Below are 18,625 nucleotides of genomic sequence, written 5' to 3'. Positions count from 1 at the left end.
TTTATGAATTCTTCCAACCGAGATCAGCTTCATTAGATCATTTCAGAGATTCATTCAGATTCATGAATCTGAATCAGATTTACCCATCACTTCTCAACGAATATCATCGAATGTCATCGATTTTGTCTTCAGGGCGACGCTATTTGGCGGAATATCTGGTTACACAGTCAATACTAGTCACACACGAGCAACTTTTTTTAAATGTGTAACGGATCAGCTTATCAGATTTTATATTGAAAACATGGATTCCAATTTCTAACGATGTTTTTTATGAAGTTTCTTGCTAACGGGAATGTCGCATTGTTTTGTAGACACAATATTACATTTTTAAAGCTAGGAAAGGCCAGGAATTGATTTTGTATAACTCTAGTTGTATAATTTGTATTTAAAGCTCCTCAATTTTGTTGTAATATAATGTATAGCACTGCTTTAAATATAAAACAAATCTACAAAATCCAAAACATTCGCCTATTGAAATATTTTATTCTATTGACAAATATATTGTTAATTAAAACTAATCTTGACCAGCGATGAAAACTTAACGCTTTGCATAAAATATCCCCTTCTTTGTAAACATTGCTCTGTGGTGATTCTCAACGAAGCCTTCCCAGTCATGCCTTGCCTTACAACGTGAATGAGAAAGAGTTGTGATCAAATTATGCTCCTGAAAATAATAGCGAAGCAGGTTCGTAAAGAAAGTAAAATAACTTGTCGCTTGTAGGCCCGTTCACCTTATGAATGAATAATAAAATTCCACTCTGGCGTGTGCGTGTGTGTGTGTGTGTGGCATTCGTTCATGTATGCGCCCACCCACGGGATCGAAGCAACAGGAGAAGAAACGGACCACAAATGGACAGGAAGTGATTTTAAACGTGGTCGTCGTTTGCTGTGACTGTCGCGACACGTGATGTTTTGTTCCTTGGTTAGTTCTGCTTGCTGCTCGACACCAAGCAAGGCTTGCTGGCCAAGTTCACAGGATTGATAGGAGCTGTAAAGGACGGCTATGAGCGGGCAGGCGCAAACTGGCAAAAATAGAAGAAGAATGAACTTCCGTGCAGAGGGCAGGATAAATAAGCAAACAAAAAAAAGGTGACAGTATTATTAAAAGGCTCTCCGGCTGTGTAACGTCGGGTCGGTTTCCGCCAATGCGCCTTAGCGTTAGAACACTCCGTGCGAGTTTGGTGGCCATTTGCCTCTGGTGCACTTTCTGGCTGGTGGTGGTGCCCAGACGGTAGACGAGCGCGTTACGTCAGGTTGGGCGAACACGAAGGCGACAAAAAACGGCACGCCAACACACAGTGTATGCTGGGCCGGCGCGCGACATAGTGGACATGTGCAGAGGGCGAAACCTTCCGCAAGTGTGGGGTGTGTCCAGAAGGCATTATGTGTGGGGCTGTCGTTGCGCGAGTTCGACAAACTGCAGTGCCAATGCGATGCACCGACAGACAATCGTATTTATGCAGCTTAGCCCGGGCTCTCGGACTGTCTGCGTGTGTGTGCGCGCGTATGTGTGCTGTTGTTGTTTATAGTCAGTTGCGGCTGGTTCCGGCTATATGGGGTCGTTCGCCCGGCTTTCGACCAACGCACCAACTAGTGGGTCGGATAGTGTGTGGAAGAGTTTTGTAAACACGTTTTGCACCAACATCAATATGATTGTTGCTAAAATGAAATTATTTGGCTAAAAACACTTAAAGTTTTACTATGCTATATGTTACAATATTTTACTCTGAATAGTATTACATCAATTTAATGTTAAAAAAACATTTATTTATCTAAAATTGATCAATTTCATCATCCCATGTTTATAAATGCACTTTACGATCAATGACAAAAACTTATCAATCCGAGACTGTACCACACCAATCGAGTAAATAGAGCGTAAAAACGATTGGCGTTGTGTATTTTGGTATACGCGAAGCATCAACGTTTCATTCATTCGTTTTGTCGCGCATAAAGGTTTCGCGTAAACAAAGCAAAAAATAAATAAAAGGTAGTCCCAAAAGAGAAGAATGAAGCTGCACAAAAACCATGTAACTGGAAAGGAGTACAATAAAGATTGGTAGTTTGAAAACAGAACACGGTGAAATGACGAATGGGAAGCTTCAGTGTTGCACTGTTCCGCAGAGAATGGAAGAGAACAACACCAAACGCAGACAGTCGACAACACTTTTGCCCATTCTGGCCAAACGCCAAACGCCGGTTTGCTTCCCTCACTCTGCGCGAAAGGTTGTTCCATCTGCAGATTCCCATTTTGCACCACAAACAGCGGAAAGACATCGCTAGAAGTCCCCGTTTGCCCGTATCGCAATACAACCCAACATCACCCGAACATAGATAACGGCGGATGTGACGGATTGGATGCTGTGTATGCGGTAGGAAGCCTTCGTCTTCGTCTGTCGGTCGTGGCTTAGCTGACGATGCCTTATGGTAGCCGGCCGTCTTGGGGTTTTGTGTTCGTTGGCTTTCCTTTTCCGTTCCATTTCTAGTTTTACAATCCCATCGTGCTGTGCGCTACTATCATGAGACAGTCTGGAACCGCGGGCCTTGCCTTGTGCAATCAGCCTCCTCACCCGGGTTGCACTTACCAAGCAAATAAGTGACCCAATTTTAGCTGATTCGCTGACTGCAATTGTACTCGTGAGTGGTGGCAGCGAGTTGTCATTTCAATGATTGCCGGTGAAATGGTCAACGGTACACGACGACGACGCTACACACGTTGTGGTTCTTTTCTCAGCCCGTTGACGATGATGATGAATCGTCATTTATTGTAAGATTGCATGATTTTTTTCGTCGAGGACAGGCTCGGGCTGGATGTTGAATCACTGGTTTCATCGACTGGCAATGTTTGTTTTTTTTTTTGTACTGTTCAGGACGCGACTCTTATCTGGACGCGGAAACGATTATCATCTTCTGTGTGTAACATGGTACTGCCAATTTTTACGGCTGGCAGCGTCTGCGAACAACATCGCTTGCAAGATGAACGGCAAAACGGATCGCAAAAATATTTACGAACGAAAAGCATGGTTGCCCGTTTCAGTGGGGGTGATTCGATTTTTCAATAAAAATGTAATTTTTGAACACGGGAACATAAAAACAAGGCTTGTGCGCGGCGGGCAGGGACGAGTTTTATTATGTTCACAGGAGAGCTGGACACACGGACACTCGGGCACAAGGCTTTAGGCGACCAGCGTTATAATGTTGATTAGCATTTTTATTATCCTTTGCCCAGTGTCGACGTTATATTCAATCATCACGGTGCAAAGTGACAGGCTGCCATTCCCATATTTGGACAAGCGATGGCTTGGGCGCATACAAAGTTTAATAATGTTAAATCATCCGTACCCAAACAGGTTGTTTTGAAGATGTGTTGCGAAAGGAAATGTTTACGGATAACAAAATATAACAAAGGACTTGTTCTGATTTTTACTGTTACCTATTGTTCCCTATAATAACAAGACTTCGTCATTGACAGCACCATCTGTTTAACAAAAATTTGTTGTTACCATTTGTCTTCTCTAAATCCAAAGAATTGTTTGATGTAATCGTCACATTACCATGTTTTCTGTAGTGAGTAAGAACATTTTAACTCTGAACTAGTGTTTGTTAAATGTTTTTTTTTTGTTTTAGTACATTATACTTTGGCTTGAACCCATGACGGGAATGCTATTGAGTCTTACGACTTTACCACTATCCTGCGTCATTGCAGATCAAGTGTCTAAAATCCATTTGTGTAACTTGTAAAATCAGTTGAGTGTATGTGTGTTTTTGTTGCATAATTATTTCATACATTATGCAAGATATTGCCTACACAAATTATTAATATATTTTTCGAATTTATAGTTCATTTAAACTCATAATGAATGAAATTAAGCCTCATGGTTAAATTTAACTCTATTAATTAAAATGCATTAAATACTAAATCTGTTTTATTAATTACTTTGAGGAAAAATATAACTGGTTGAAGCCAACAAGCTGAAATTTAAGCCTGTCAGTGGAACAATATGCATTATCCAGGTTGTATCCATTTGACAGTTACGGTCGGCCATATTGGATTTCGCCATTTGTGTTAAAAAAAGATAAATTTTAAAATACCTTTGTTTTTTATGTTTGCAATGAGTTTTAATACTTTAAATAAACTTTAAATTAGCGATTCAAGTGTTTTTTTGCCTTTCTTGGAGTTTTGACATGATATGAGCCGCCAAGTGTCAAACTCCATTTAAAACAGCTGGTTAGAGTATCGTAAAACCCCCCATTTGTTCTATGTCTGCCTGAATTCGATTCTATATAATACTAAAATGGAGTTTTTGGAACATCTTGTCTTATCTTCATTTTTTTTTAAATTTTTTTGTTTACATATTTTCAGTCTTAAATAACGCCTGGACGATTGTATGTAGTGGTGATGTAATATCAGCCTCCAAATTTCTAACGAACAATCAAAAACGATAGAATCGTAACAGAGAGGTTTTAGTAATGTTTTTTGCAATGTACACAAAATTCCATAAAAAAGCACCAAGCACTTAGATTGTAAGCATATGCAAATGATGACACGATTGATGTAACCAAACATCGAAAAAAACCATTCCAAATAACGAAGCAAACAAGCGTTATTTTTCACTTCTCCAAACATCTCCTCGCGGGGCGGATATTGCGGATTTTCCACCGTACAAGATCACCCGTTAGAAAAACTAATAAGATACACTCAAGGGTCAAGGGTTGGGAGGGATGCGCGGTCAGCACGGAACGATCTATCGTGTCACGTTCCATCGCGTAAATTGTGGACATATTTACAACATCCCATTTTGTGTGCCGGGCGTCATGTCACAGGCGCGCAGCTTTTGGCGGACGGACGGAATGAAACGCAAAACGCGATCGGATAATGAGGATGAGGAAGGATGAGGGTGTGTGGGGGGAGCGGGAGGAGCGGTACAGCAGCATAATACTTTTTATTGCAAACGGCAGATCCACGATAGCACACAGCACAGCCGAACGAGCGAGTGAAAGGGCGAAAGCATCGGGCGCGCAGAGACAGCACAACAATAGCAGCAAACGCATCACTCTTCCGTGGTGTGGATTCTTGTGGAATGTGTGTTGGGATGGAAGTTAGGCTTCCGTCACTCTCGGTGGTGGTGGTGGTGGATTCAGCAGAGGGCTAGTATTTCTGTCAGCATTATTTAATTTCGTCGAGTGAATCTGGGCGTGGGGAGTGGCCCCCGAGTGAGCGAGGAGCTGCTTTTCATCGCCGTCCAGAAGGTAGCGTGACCTCGTTCGCTGGTGGATGTCGGAAAAAGGCAATCGAGTTTGCGCGCGAAAACTCCGGGCTCCAAATCGGAAGGGAGTGTGCTCACTGCCCCCATTTGCCTCGGAAAGACGGAAAGACTAACAAGAGTGCATTTTATTACATCGGCCGGTTTCGGGGACGGCCCATGACGGAAATCTTGTTTATTCTAGGCTTTTTTCTACTTCTTTCGCTCAAAGGATGTACCGCTCGTGATGCCTCCTCCAAACGGGAAACGGACTCCACAGGCTCGGGAACGTCAGTGACTAATTAGTGCAGATTGTTGGGTTTTATAGATATCGACTGTCGGCTTTACGATACGACACGCGCACGGTAGTAGTTGGTTTGGGGTAGATTAATTAGCGCGGGCAAGGAAATCGTTCAGTTCCGCCCAGGAGGTAAAGCAAGGTGGTTTGTCGAACGCAACCACCAATATCCTGCCAAATCTGGATGTGACGGTTTGTCCGAATTACCTAGCTAATCGTGTGACAGCAGCACGTGTTGCGAGGGGATGTTTGATGATGGATAGCGAACATTGCGAATGCCAAAAACAGAAGCAGCGCGTGATTTGGCGAAGAATTCACAAAGTTTTTGTTGTGGTTGTTGTTGCTGTGAAAGAAGAATATATTATAGGATTAACTTTTTTTTACACAAGTTATGGTATCCGGCCGGGAGTTGTAAAATACTTCCTAAAATTCTTCTTCCTCGCAGTGTTCGTAGGGCGCAAACTCTGCACAGTGAAATTATTTATTTCCTCAAAAAGGTGGAGGGCGTGCTGCTGCTCCTCCTTCGGCTACTTAAATTATATCAAACGGCTTTATTTATGCCCGATGGTTTTATTGGAGATCAACCTCCGCTCTCCATGCCCCTCCGCCCGCCACCAATGCCCTAATAATTGGTGCTCTTTGTTTGCCGCCGAGGACTCATTAGTTGGATGGTAGCTTAAGTGCCGCTCGCAAAACAAGGAATTAGAAACTGGGTCATGGTATTTATTTGGCTCCCCTGGAGAAACAGCCACTCCGTCTGCTTTGGCTCACATGTTCCAATGTGTGTGAGTGTATGTGAGTGTGAGCACACACTTGATGCCACCCCAGGCCGAAGAATTTGTCAAGGCACATAAGAAGGTGTGGATGAGATTGGAGGGTGGAATGGTTGTTGAAGCTTACTTTTATTTGCAGATGTAACGCTGTAACGTTGTACCATACATACACATACACACACACGAGCTTGCTCCCATATAGCTGAGTAAACATGTGTATTTGAGGCTTGCTTTTTTATCGCCGAAAATTCTTAAGCATAAAGCTCTCCTCCGTCGCAGCAGCAGCAACAACAGCAGCAGCATATGCCATTGCCGTCACTCGGCCGATTTTCTCGGCGGCCCTTTATCTTGGACCGGATCGTGTGTAAAAGCGCTTGCAGGCGCACTCTCGGAACGGGTTCTTCGGAAAAACATGGCCATCAAACATTAGGCCATAAAATTTGGCTTTATCTTCTGGGCATTGTTTGCGTAACCCAGAAAACAAACTCACTCTGCGGCCGACCTGCCTGAAGGTGGGGGTGTTTGGGAAGGGAACGGAACGAATTGTGGGCGGGGATGTACCGATGTGACGCCACGGCAGCGCGTCAGCAGGTCGCATGGTTTGGCGCCAAAAACTCCACAAACGGGTGTGACGGCGGTGTAGTACGATATGATGGCGAAAGGGTTGTCCTCAGGCTCTCACGGGATGGGGTGTGGGTGTGCCGATATATCTATTGCATTGTGCCGCCTGCCCAAAAACATGACCGAACACGGCGGGGCCATTTGCAGCGGGCAATGCAGACGGCGGGGGCGTCGCGATTGGATATACGAGATTGGTTATTGAAGCACACGGTCACCATGTATGTGACACATTTTTGGCCAATTGTCAACTATTTGGCACGAGGTGCGGAAGTGTTCGACCGTCGTGAAGCAGTTTGGCATACTCTCGCCTGGGGATTGATATTCGAGAGGGCAAATATGCGCTCGTTTACAGAGATTTGTTCACCCGAGCAACGAGCGACGAGCATGGGCAAATAGGGACTGGCTGGACCTGGACTCTATTGAATATGGAGCATCTGATCGGGGCAAATATGCTGTGCCTGGTTTATGGAATTTCGATAGAAAATAAAATGTACTCCACACCCCATTGGGGAGCCCGGGTGTCGTCTGCTGACAATCGGTAAAGAGGGTAAAATGTGCGTCCTATGCAACTTTTTTTTCTTCCTGCCTCCAGCGCATTGCCAAATGTTGCTGACGGGCAGGAATGTTCTTTCTTCATCACACATTTTTCCGGCGCCAAATATTTTCCCCGGAAGGAGTTTTTTTTGTGTGTGTGTTATATTCCATCTTGACATTGCTCAACATTGACTTTGCTCTTTCGTGTGACCTCCACAAAGGGACGGCCTGATGAGAAGGTATCCCAGAAAACGGGATTAGTGGTGGGTAAGATTGGTAAAAATCTCCGATCCAACTCCCAAAATTTCGGATCCGACTCTGGAATCGTCCAAAATCGTCCGGAGGCGTCAGGAGTTGAAATCGTCCAGAGGCGGTAGGAGTTGGAGTCGTCCGGAGGCGTTAGGTATTGGAATCATCCGGAGTTGGAGTTGTCCGGAGTCGGAGTCATTAGGATTCAGAGTCGTTCGGAGTCGCAATCGTCCTGAGTCGGAGTCGTCGGCAGTTGACGGAAGTCAGGGTTTGAGACGAGCATCCTGCGCAAGGATCCTGTCGCAAAGTATTGCTGTTGGCACTATGCGCTATTCTTAGGATCAAACTGCTTGTTTGCGTAGTAAACGTGCAAAGCAAAAGACGAAAAGAAACTAAACGAAATAAATTATCAGCTCCGTCCCGACAGGCCGACTCCGACTCTAGTTTGATTGCGGTTACGGCCGATTTTGACGCCGGATGACTCCGACGCCGGAAGATTTCGACACCTGCCGAATCTAGTGGTTCCGATTTTGCTAGAGTTGGAATCAGATTAACAATAACCGGAGTCGTGTCGGAGTCGTGAGTGCGCCCCGGAGAGCACATCACTAAACGGGACGAAGACCAAAAGAGTCATTACGCAAAGGAGAAATTTTTCTTCCCGTACTCCTGAGCACTCTGTTCTCGGCTCTGGAAAATGCGAAAAGTGCTCTTGCCCCAGAACACGTTGGCCAGTGGGAGCATTATCTACGTTATAATTGATGGTATTTATAGCGTTTGAAGAGCGCATAATGGGTGAGTCTTCGTGCTGCTCGGAGTAAAGTGGAGTCTGCTGGTATGGTGGTGCTATGAGAAACGCTCAAAGTCGACAAGGTACAACATACTTGTACCGAAATGGACAAAACACTGCCAGGCAAATAAGCACTTCGGAATTGGTGAGTAATTTACGAAATAGCTAGCAGCAGCTCAAGATCATAGAGTTCGACGGCGTGAACTCTTCGCGTGATGCTCAGTCTGCGATCTGTGACTTACACTTCTGCGCCATGCTGTTCGACTCACGTTTATCTAGGCGTTGAGAAAACTGAAGTGTTCGATGCATAAACTGCTAGAGATTGTAAACTGTACGCTGCAGCTTCGCAAGACTAGATGCCACCTAACGGGCGTGAGCGATGCCGCTTTATCGTGAGCTCAATTTCTATTGGATGTACGAAACACCCGCAGGAGACGAATAAATGAATGATAATACCTAGGTTGTTGCTGGTTGTTCGATGCATGGGCGGCAGTCAGTGTCTCGTTATCGATAATTTCGTTTGCAGTTATAATGCGGCCATGTAGCGGCGCTATTGGAGCCCCCCTTTTTCTACACTATTAACCAATTTGGCGCCTAGTGAACCCTGCCGGGCTTCGTCATCATCGTTTTCTATGTTCGCTCGTTCCGCCGTTCACCGCCACCATCATCTCGTACATCATACGACACATAAGATAATGGCAGGAATGCTACGTTTTGTTGCTCCCTTACAAAAGGACGCCGGATGCTGGTTACGGAACGTGTCTTTTCCCACTCTCCCTAATATCTCGATGGATTTTCTTATTTTGGTTCGTGTTGTGTGTGGATGGTTTTTATCAGAGGATTTTGGGTGTGTGTGTGTGTGTATGTGCCACTTCCTTCCGTATCCCGTAGGCCGGAGGATACCACTGGCTGTGGGTATTGAGATAAAAGTTTTCCGATTTGCGTTACGACCGATTTCCGATACCGGGACCCGGGACGGGGGATGACAAAAGTTTCCGGCAAAAGACAAAAGACAGACAGACAGATATGAAGGAGTGAACTTTTTACTTGCGGAGTGATTGTGGCTAACACGTTCTAGGGTGGCCTGCTTTCGCTTGAGCACACATGAGATTTGACGCGGAAAAATATGATTTCTGCTTGTTGTTCGCTTTGTGCCGTTTAGTGGACTCGTGTAGGGATTTTGCTGCTTCAATTTTTTATGGACTGCGAACAAAAAGTATTTAATAAAAATAGAGATAAAAATATCATGTAATATTAGCCCATACAGCGATAATAACAGTTACCACCAACAACAAGAAAGAATATATGAAGAGATGTGAAAATGTTCGAGTTATAGATTTTTAAAACGATCAGATTTGAAAGGAAAGATTGATCCTATTTGAACGTTTAACAATATTGTAATTGATATTCGTTTATATATCCAGAAAAAGTTTAGTTTCAAAACTTGTTTTATGTACATGTTGAAGATTACCAGTATAATTTGAACGATCAACCAATATTAAGATATTTTCGCGTTTTGGCTGATTGTACGACCATGACCACTAAAACAAATGTCTGTTTTCTCTACATATGATAGCAATAGGCTAAAAAAGAAAAAAGGTGTCGAAATGCAATGAATGCATTTTACCGAAAGACATGAAATTTGTAGCTTGGTAGTCATGTATTGCGTTAATAAAAACAAGAAAAACAGTATGAATCAACAGTAATGCAGAGTGATACTGTAACACTTCACACTATATCGGATTTTACAACTGCTACGTAACGGAGTTAAGCTACTTAAGCTCAACAACATTTCGCATTAAAATAAATATCCTGATTTATTCAACTCCATCGAATGGAATACACCATTTTTCGTACGTTTACCCTGTTGCAATACTGTTTCAATTATGGTAGCATACTGCTTGGTAATAAAATCATTACAAGCACTATGAACGCCACATACCTTCACGACATTCTCACATCAGCGCCATGTGACGTTCGTGGGCGACGGCAATTGCTTCACTGTTCCCAATTTCTCCTCATTGGCGTGTGTCGTCCAGTTTTACTTCAGCGACAGCAAATAATTTCCGTACGTAGACAACGCATTAAGCGTGTGTGGGGTAGCTCTCTCATCGTCGTATGGTGACATGTTGTTAACAATTGTGTCTGGATCAGTGTCAAACACTCGTGAACTAAAGGGTTTCGCTCTTCCATAGTGTAGTCGTCTACCTCAACCCAAAAAAACGAATAAAACTGGTGTTGGTGTTAATCTCCTACACGCGTCAATCGCGGCTGGCGGATTAAGGGCGCCTTTAGCCACCAAAAGCGAGCATAATTTCTCCATCTTTTGGTTGATTCGATGCGCCCTGAGCCCGAAGAGCCAACCAGGAGAGAAAGAGAACGAGAGAAAAGGGAAGAAGTAGAGATGGCTGGTGGAGGGGCAAAGGAACGTCATTTGCGGCATGGCATTTTGGTTGTGAAGTGTAGCGAAAACACATTTCGCGGTGCATTCCTCCATTTCACCGACTCGCGATGGGAGAGTGGGCGCGCTGATGTGTGTGTGTGTGTCTGTGTATAAGAAGAAATGGGATGCGGTGTTGAGAAGGGTTCGGCCTCGGCATTATGCCAACCGTCAATTGGTCAGCCAAGAGCGTGTCGTTCGTCGTTGCCGGCCGAGATTTTCATCGGTGCATCGGTGCACCGCGCGCGCCAGCCTTTCACGGTGCGCTCTAAATTGCTCGTGACGTGATGAAAGTGCTGATTTTTGAGCTGAAACGGGACCCGCCGAAGCCCTTCGCTGCACTTTGTCTGTCTGTGTGTGTATGTGCTCGATCCAAATGTTTGCTGCTGTTGTTGCTGCTGCTGCTGCTGCAATGTGGAACGAATGACACTGTGGTTAAGTTTTTTCTTCTCTCTTGCTTGCGGAAAGGTACACGATCGACTCTATGAGGATCGCTGCAGTTTAATTGAACAAGCTGATGTGACACGAAGAAAGAGAGTGGTGAAAGGGGACCGAGGGAGGTGGATAGTGAAAGATAGATCTTGTTAAACTGTAAAATTGCTTGCCTTTCTTTTGATTTGATGAGTCAACGTCAATAGTGGAACGATAGCTACCGCTTCATAGTTCAATGATTTCAAGCGCACGGCTTCAGGCATACGAAAAATGCAAAAATATAGTACAATCCATTATTTTTTAAAGAGTATTTTTTATTTTTTATGTTTCTGACAGACTTCAAGCATTGCGATTGTTAGAACATAAACAAATGTTATAGATTCTGTGATGCATGAACTAAATCATATATCATATTTGTTCATTCGATGACGGTTTGATCTCGAAGCAACAATTATCAACCAAATGATAATGCACCAAACATTCGCAGCACACTGTGTAATAGGAAAGCGGAAGGAAAGACCTCTACAGCAGCAGAGACCGCATGGCGGTACGGTGTAGCAAGGCTTCGCAATCGTAATATGAGCGAGATAAATTGTGCAGCGACGTGATAGGGCATCGCATCGGCACGGTTGACAGAGGATGCAGGTTGGTCAGGTCGGGTCGGCCCGACTTTATCATAGGGCTAATTGAAGTGCTCTTTCTTGTCGCATGTTGCCGTCGTGGTTGATGCTCCGGCGTTAGTTAGACGAGTTGTGAGTTGGCACACTCGCACACACGTACGTGCGGTCGAATGGACAGGCAGCAGCGATCATTTAATTAAATCACTGTCACATGATAAATAAACTCGTTCGCTTTACCGGTTAGGAGCAGCCATCAGAGCGTCGTCGGCGAACGTCTGTTGAGCCGTTTGTGTGAGCCTGGGAGCTTAGGAGAGATGAAAGAGAAAGTTTTCTTGGTCAATCAGTGGATTGTTGAGTTCTTGTGTAAGAAGCTTGAAGTAACGGTGAAGCGATAACAAAGCCTTAAACAGTGATTTGCTGACTCATTTGTTCATATTGTTATACACTTTTGCATTGTTTTGTTCGCGAACTGGCCCAAAATCTTCGTTGATATGATTTAATGATCCAATGAAATGATGTAACTTTGAGTATTGCGCTATCATAAAATCACACTGATTGGTTGTGGTATCATGTTATATAAACCATGCTATCTTACACATTCAGATAATCTGATGCCACACTTCATAATCTATATAAATTTTTTTCGGTTTTTGGCCTTTCACACGACATTACTATTAAAAAACCTTTGATGGATTGAAAATATCTTGTTTTTCTTGGTGACCATTGATTAATTTAATAAGGCTTAAATAAAAGGATCATGTTGGCTTTTTATTGATTTACTAAACCGAATTGTACCAAACGAATAGTCAAACATCTTGGCTTCCGTGGGGGAGTTCACATTGGAATCAGAACACCCTAAATAGATTTTTAAGATTGTAAAATCACCTCAACACACTGCATTGTATCAAAGTATTGACGTTTAGATTCCTTTCTGGTATCTTCTGCGGAATGCTATATATTCTACCCATATCTTCTTCTTACGCGTAATAATAACCGTAATCACATGCTAAGCCATGTCTAAGCCTAATGGGATTAGGTACAAAATTTAAGCTTGGATTTTTTGTTTAGAAGTGCATTTGACGGGTCTACTGAGGGTACTGAGGGCACTGGACTGTCAGTAGATTTAGTTTATTCAAGAAAAATAAGAAAAAAAGCTTTTCTGAACGAGACTTTCAAAATCCTATCAACATCTTGTCAATATTAATCAATAGTGCTATGTATTGGGGAGGATAGATTCTTCAACTAGCTAAGTATGTATAACTCTGGCACAAAAGATAATCTACTATTTGTCTTACATCAGTATTGATGTAAAAAAAGGTTCCACTCATCATTTATTTCTATGTTTTCACAATGCTGTTCCAATTTTTTTTGCAGTAGCTTCTATGATAACAAATGTGTAACAAATATCACTGGAAATGTTTTTGTCCTAGAAGAACATATATCGCCTCATTGCAAAACCTTTCAAAAGGAGGGCTGCAACTTCAAATAAAATCTCAAAACCCCTCGTTCTGTTACTTTATGTGATAGGGGGAACTTTCCTGTGTGCAAATCGTGTCTACAGAGGGCAATAGAATCAATTAGAAGTGAGTAGGGTGAATTCGGTAGCCCGAGCTGGTATAGCGACAGGCACAGGGCGGACACCGGCCCTTTTTGCTGTTGATGGCAGGTCGCATAATTTTTACCGATATTCCCGGGGTTACGTTTGCTGCCGTTTACCAATCGCATGCCAAAAACACGCGCAAAAATAAGATGGATGGAAAATTGGAAAAAAAAACTGGATAAAAACAACACAAACAATCTCTTATATGTGTGTGTGTGTGTGCGTTCAGTAATAACAGCAAGATACACGTGTGTGTATGGTTTGTGTAAAAGGGAGCTGTTTGAAACCTTGCTCGCAGAAGTGTGAGTGAGTGTGTTTTATGTTTTTTTGGGAAACTTTTCTTTTTGCCGTTCTGAGCGGCCCGGCTGACTCATTCAAACTTGGATGTCACAGAATGAAAATTTGGCACCCCCTGTGGAGAAGTTTTCAGAACGATAGAAACAAAGGAAGATGTATTTGGGTCACGGAATCTCGGGCCTAATCCTTCCCCACATGTGCCGAGGACAGGTTCTGTGAGTGTGTGTACGAGCGAGTGGAATTGTATATGTTTTGAGTTTCCAGCTCGGCATTAATCTCATGCCGGCAGCAGCAAGTGCTTGCGCGTGTGTGTATACCGCTGTGAGCGGATATGCAAAATATGTCGTTCAGACTTATTTCAATTTGGTCAAAGTGCCGAATGAATAAATTAGAAGCGCATTTGGGAGAGGTTAATTGGTAAAGTTCGAAGTGATTATGTAAAATATTAATTTATCCCTTCCCGCGATGCGATGCGGGGTGAGTTTAGAGTGATGCGGTGTGGAACTCCAACTCTTTTCCAACTGGTAGCAGTAGCAGCACAATGTTTCGTCTATCCGGATTTCGGATAGCCTCAAGTTGGAATGTGGAATATTCGTATTCAAATTTGTTGAAAGAATGCAACCCAACGAATCTGCTACTGGCGTTGATGGAGTTCTTGGGACGAATTGTTGAACAAATTTAGACAAAAGAAGCAAGAAGTTTGGATAAAGGGTTTCGTCCGTTCATTGATCGCTTGATATCGGATAGGAAGATTGCGTGCTACCCAGCAAAGGTAAACTTTATGTTCATTCTTTTACCACCGAGATCGTAAGTCGTCCAGTTCATCTAAGTTTTGTCGTGAAATTACATCTCAGCTGTATGAACCCGTCTTCGCTGAGTTTGGGTTTGGAATGAATTGATTAATTTTACATGGATTATTGTGGTTTCACATGCAAGAATATGATGCCGTTGAGTTAGCATTATCATGTAAATATCGTTTCAAGGTGCCCGTGTCATATGTTGGTTTTCTGCTTTAAAACGATTTTTGAAATATGAAGAACTTAATTCATACCTTTTATTACCTTAACCATTATTACCATTATTACCTTAACTACCTTCAACTAGAATCAAACGAAAATTGTTTGAATTCCATGTTTAAAGATAATCATGCAGTTGCTTTGAATTTTTTATCCATGCAACCATTCGCAGCAGCAGCAACAAAGTTTATTAAATTGCTTTTGAACTCAAGCAATATTGTGTTCGATTGTAAATATGTGACGGATACTGTTCCATCTGTAACCAAGGTTGTCAAACTTTACATTCGAGTCCGACAAAACTTACACCTTGCTGTTACAGCATGTTGTTGATTTCCGTTGATGTCACCTGTTGTTGGAATCGACACACACGATGGCACTTCAAATGTCACGAAGATTTTCCTCACTTAGGTGCTGTACTTTTTACACCTCGTTAATGAAGTCGGTAAATAGATTATATGAAATCATCGTGTATAAATAAGCTCAAGTTTTAGCAAGGCAGTGCCAGAGGGAAAAGAGAAGCAGGACCGTATGTATGAATAACAATCAACCAAAAGCAGAGAGCGAGTGGGAGCAAATGTTGATACAGAGAATAAAGCGAGTGCCGTCTCGTATGATAGAACGACAAGTAGATGCTTCAGCGTTCCTTAGGATGCGATGCGGTGAAGATACGTCACGTTTGAAGTTGTGGACGGGTGGTTGGTTTCGGGTGGTGTTTGCTTTCATTACCTTTTACCCTTCGACGCTTCGCTATGTTTGGTGTACCGGCAACACTTTTACATTTTTCTCTTCCCAAGAATTCTATCGCGAACACTTTACTAATACGGATGTGCGTACCGCAACAACGGTGCGGTTTCTCCCTTTACCATTACAGATCCGTGTCAGCTGACAATCAGTACGAGGCGGAGCGAGAAGGCCTGAGTGAAATAATTGCCTCCCCACGGTACCTGGAGTTCCTGAAAAACTATCGCGAGGAAGCGGCTGCTGCGACGGCCGCGTCCGATGCGACCCTATCCGCATCATCGCCGCGCTACATCGAGGTACGGAAGGGACGAATCGTGCTCGAATCATCCCAACAGCAGCCGCCGCCACTCCCGATCCGGAACGGCGGTGCCGCACTCCTGCCGGACGGTGAAAAGACTGATCTTCAACACCAGCAGCAGCAGCAGCAGATACACCATGGCCGAGATTCGGTTTTACGAATCAACCGTGAAAAGGTCGGACCCGCTGGATGCCCGATGGTCCCGGCGACCCTGTCGGAAGTTGGGTACGAGCATGATGCATCTACACCGCTGCCGCCGCTGCCCCCATCGCCACCGTCCTCGCCGACGGCACGCCAAGGATACAGCCCGAACTCTTCTTCTCCCGTGCACGAGTGTGGGAAACTTGTGCGCAACACTTCCGGTTCGGTTTCGGACTCCTGCAAGAACACGGTAAGTATCGGAGCACCGGGCATAATTAAATCGTTACACTCTGTGCGCTTCTTTCCACAGCAAGGGTATAGAGAGAGAGTGATTGACCAAAGTCAAAATGAAGCAGCGGTCGGAACGGATCAGACACCGAGAAGGTTGGGATAGCGTTGGGGAGAACGTAGACTCTTGTTGATGTTTTCGCTCGTAAAGCGCAACCATCCGTACTCATTCGTTGGAGGAGGGACCTAGGTGGTGGTGGTGGTCCCTATTTTCCCACACACTTGCCATATGCTGGCCGCGTTTTACGAAGGCTGGCGCGATGCACAAGTCAAGAATGAACGTTCTCGGTTTGTTGGCCTAGACTTCTGGAGCTACCCCGATGCTGACGATGATGATGATGATGCTCTGATACCGTTCGCTTTGCATCCAAGATCTCAGAGCGAAGATCGAAACAGGTCGGGTCGTGGCCACAAGTACACCCTTCTTCGCTGCTACGCGGGGCTATTCGACTGCTTCCAGTAATTATGCTGCGCTCTCATCCAGAACGAGATCGACGCGAGCACTGTTCCATCTAGAGAGACAGAGGGTAGGAGGGATCTGTTCTTTTCGTTTGTTGTGCTTTCTGCGTTTGTTAAAATACGTTTGGCGCGCGCATTTTCGTCCGTTCTTTTTGGCCCAGTGTCACGCTTTGCTTCCCGAAAAGTGTGCACCCCTCTCAGTGCTGTGCATCACGCTCCGTTGCGCAGTGCGTTAGGAGAAGAGAAATTGTCTTGTCGGGCTCGCCGGTTCGCCCGCCGGCGCTGTTAAACACTTGCAGCAAGCCAAACCACATTTATTGCAAGCTGAACGTGTTGTACCCACTTGCTCTACATGTGCCATGTACGTTCGATGGGATCGCATCGAGATTAGTTGCGTTTCTTCTCAGCCAGGGTTGAAATGCAGGGTTGAAATGTTATGTTTTTTGCGTTCTTCTCCGCTCGCTCCGAGTCGTTGGTGGTGCCGGACCGTACGGGAGATAGGCACAATTGAACACGACAAAACGGGACATTGGTGGGAGCTGGCTCGGCTGATGGTGCCGTTTGTAAGGAGTACATTTAAATCACAAACGGGAGTACAGTTACGCGTTGTGTGAGAATGGGTGCGAAGGTTGCACACATCGGTGGCCGTACCGGAATGGAGCTGGTTCGGTGAACTTATGTGATGTATGAGTCGGCCAGCCAGTTGGACTGGAGCTTATCTTGAATCACTGTTTAGACAGATAAAACAATATTATTTAATATTGCTATACTGCCATGGTGGTTGGCATTGCGTATTCATAGTGAGGGACTTTCATTATAAAGTTTCAGAAACTATAAAGAGATTATCAAGGCCTGGTACAATTAAAGGAATATTTTTTGATATATTATTTTGATGAATGGTTTGATGTTAACTATCCATAAAACGTACAACAACACTTAATGCCTGCGAAAGAGAAAGGATAGCAGGCATTAAAAATTCTGCTCCTACTAATTAAAACATATCTCGACTATTTCAACAGCGTACCATCGGCATAATTGGCGAATGTGCTGCTGGAATGATGCGAATGCGTAGCAGAATGAAGCCGTTTTCTCACAAAACTCCATCCAAATTTCGAACAATCATCCGCTATGAATCAAAATGAGCCTAAAGATCGTAACAAAAGCGCAAACTCGGAAGCCTGGCAAAATATGTATAACCTATTAGCGCTTCATCCATCACCGCATAAAGCCCCTTCGCACTTTGCGAAACCACCGTACAAATGACAGTTTAGTGGTGGGATTTGACTTTTATTTAGCATGGGTTGTACGTCGCGTACCCTGAAAAGCATTGCGAGCGCGCGCGTTGAGGAGGCGATGAAGAGGAACCATAATCATAATAAAAAAAGGAAGGTAAACAAACAAATATGTTGCCCACAATGGGGAGCGAATCGAAAAGAGGGAAGCAAAACAAAAAAGCTGAATGCCTATTGATGTGCTCCGGTTGTTCCGGTGACAGTATTTTATAAATAATTCATTGTGTAAAACGAAAGAACGGCGTTACGCGACGCTTACACACAGCGTACATTGGGGGGGTGGTATAGGCTCTGGTGGTTTTGTTTTTTTATTTGTCCAAAAAATAGGCTTTGAGTGATGAGAAAATTATTGAAGAATGATGATGAAAGCTTCTTCAAGCTCACTGGCCCGTGGGTGAATGATAGTTGTTTTTCACGTACTTCTTCCTCCATTTTCTCGCGCACGGTTGAATCGCACGAATTATTTACAATAAAATCCGTCCAGTGCGCGTTGGCG

At 44.0% G+C, this 18,625-nt stretch overlaps 1 protein-coding gene across 6 annotated transcripts in view; it reads left to right on the top strand.

The window, feature by feature from the left end:
* The window catches only part of LOC1274938 (uncharacterized), a 56,113-nt gene that overhangs the window by 18,624 nt on the left and 18,864 nt on the right, over positions 1 to 18,625 (top strand). For all 6 annotated transcript variants that reach the window (XM_061642630.1, XM_061642634.1, XM_061642632.1 and 3 more), the window contains one exon: positions 15,782 to 16,340. In XM_061642630.1, the coding sequence (XP_061498614.1) occupies positions 15,782 to 16,340 (559 nt within the window). The remainder of the gene's footprint in view (positions 1 to 15,781; positions 16,341 to 18,625) is intronic.

Source organism: Anopheles gambiae, chromosome 2 (assembly GCF_943734735.2).
Source record: "Anopheles gambiae chromosome 2, idAnoGambNW_F1_1, whole genome shotgun sequence".
Lineage (NCBI taxonomy): Eukaryota > Metazoa > Arthropoda > Insecta > Diptera > Culicidae > Anopheles > Anopheles gambiae.
The sequence above is the reverse complement of the archived record's forward strand: the minus strand, read 5'-3'. Positions and strand labels throughout refer to the sequence as shown.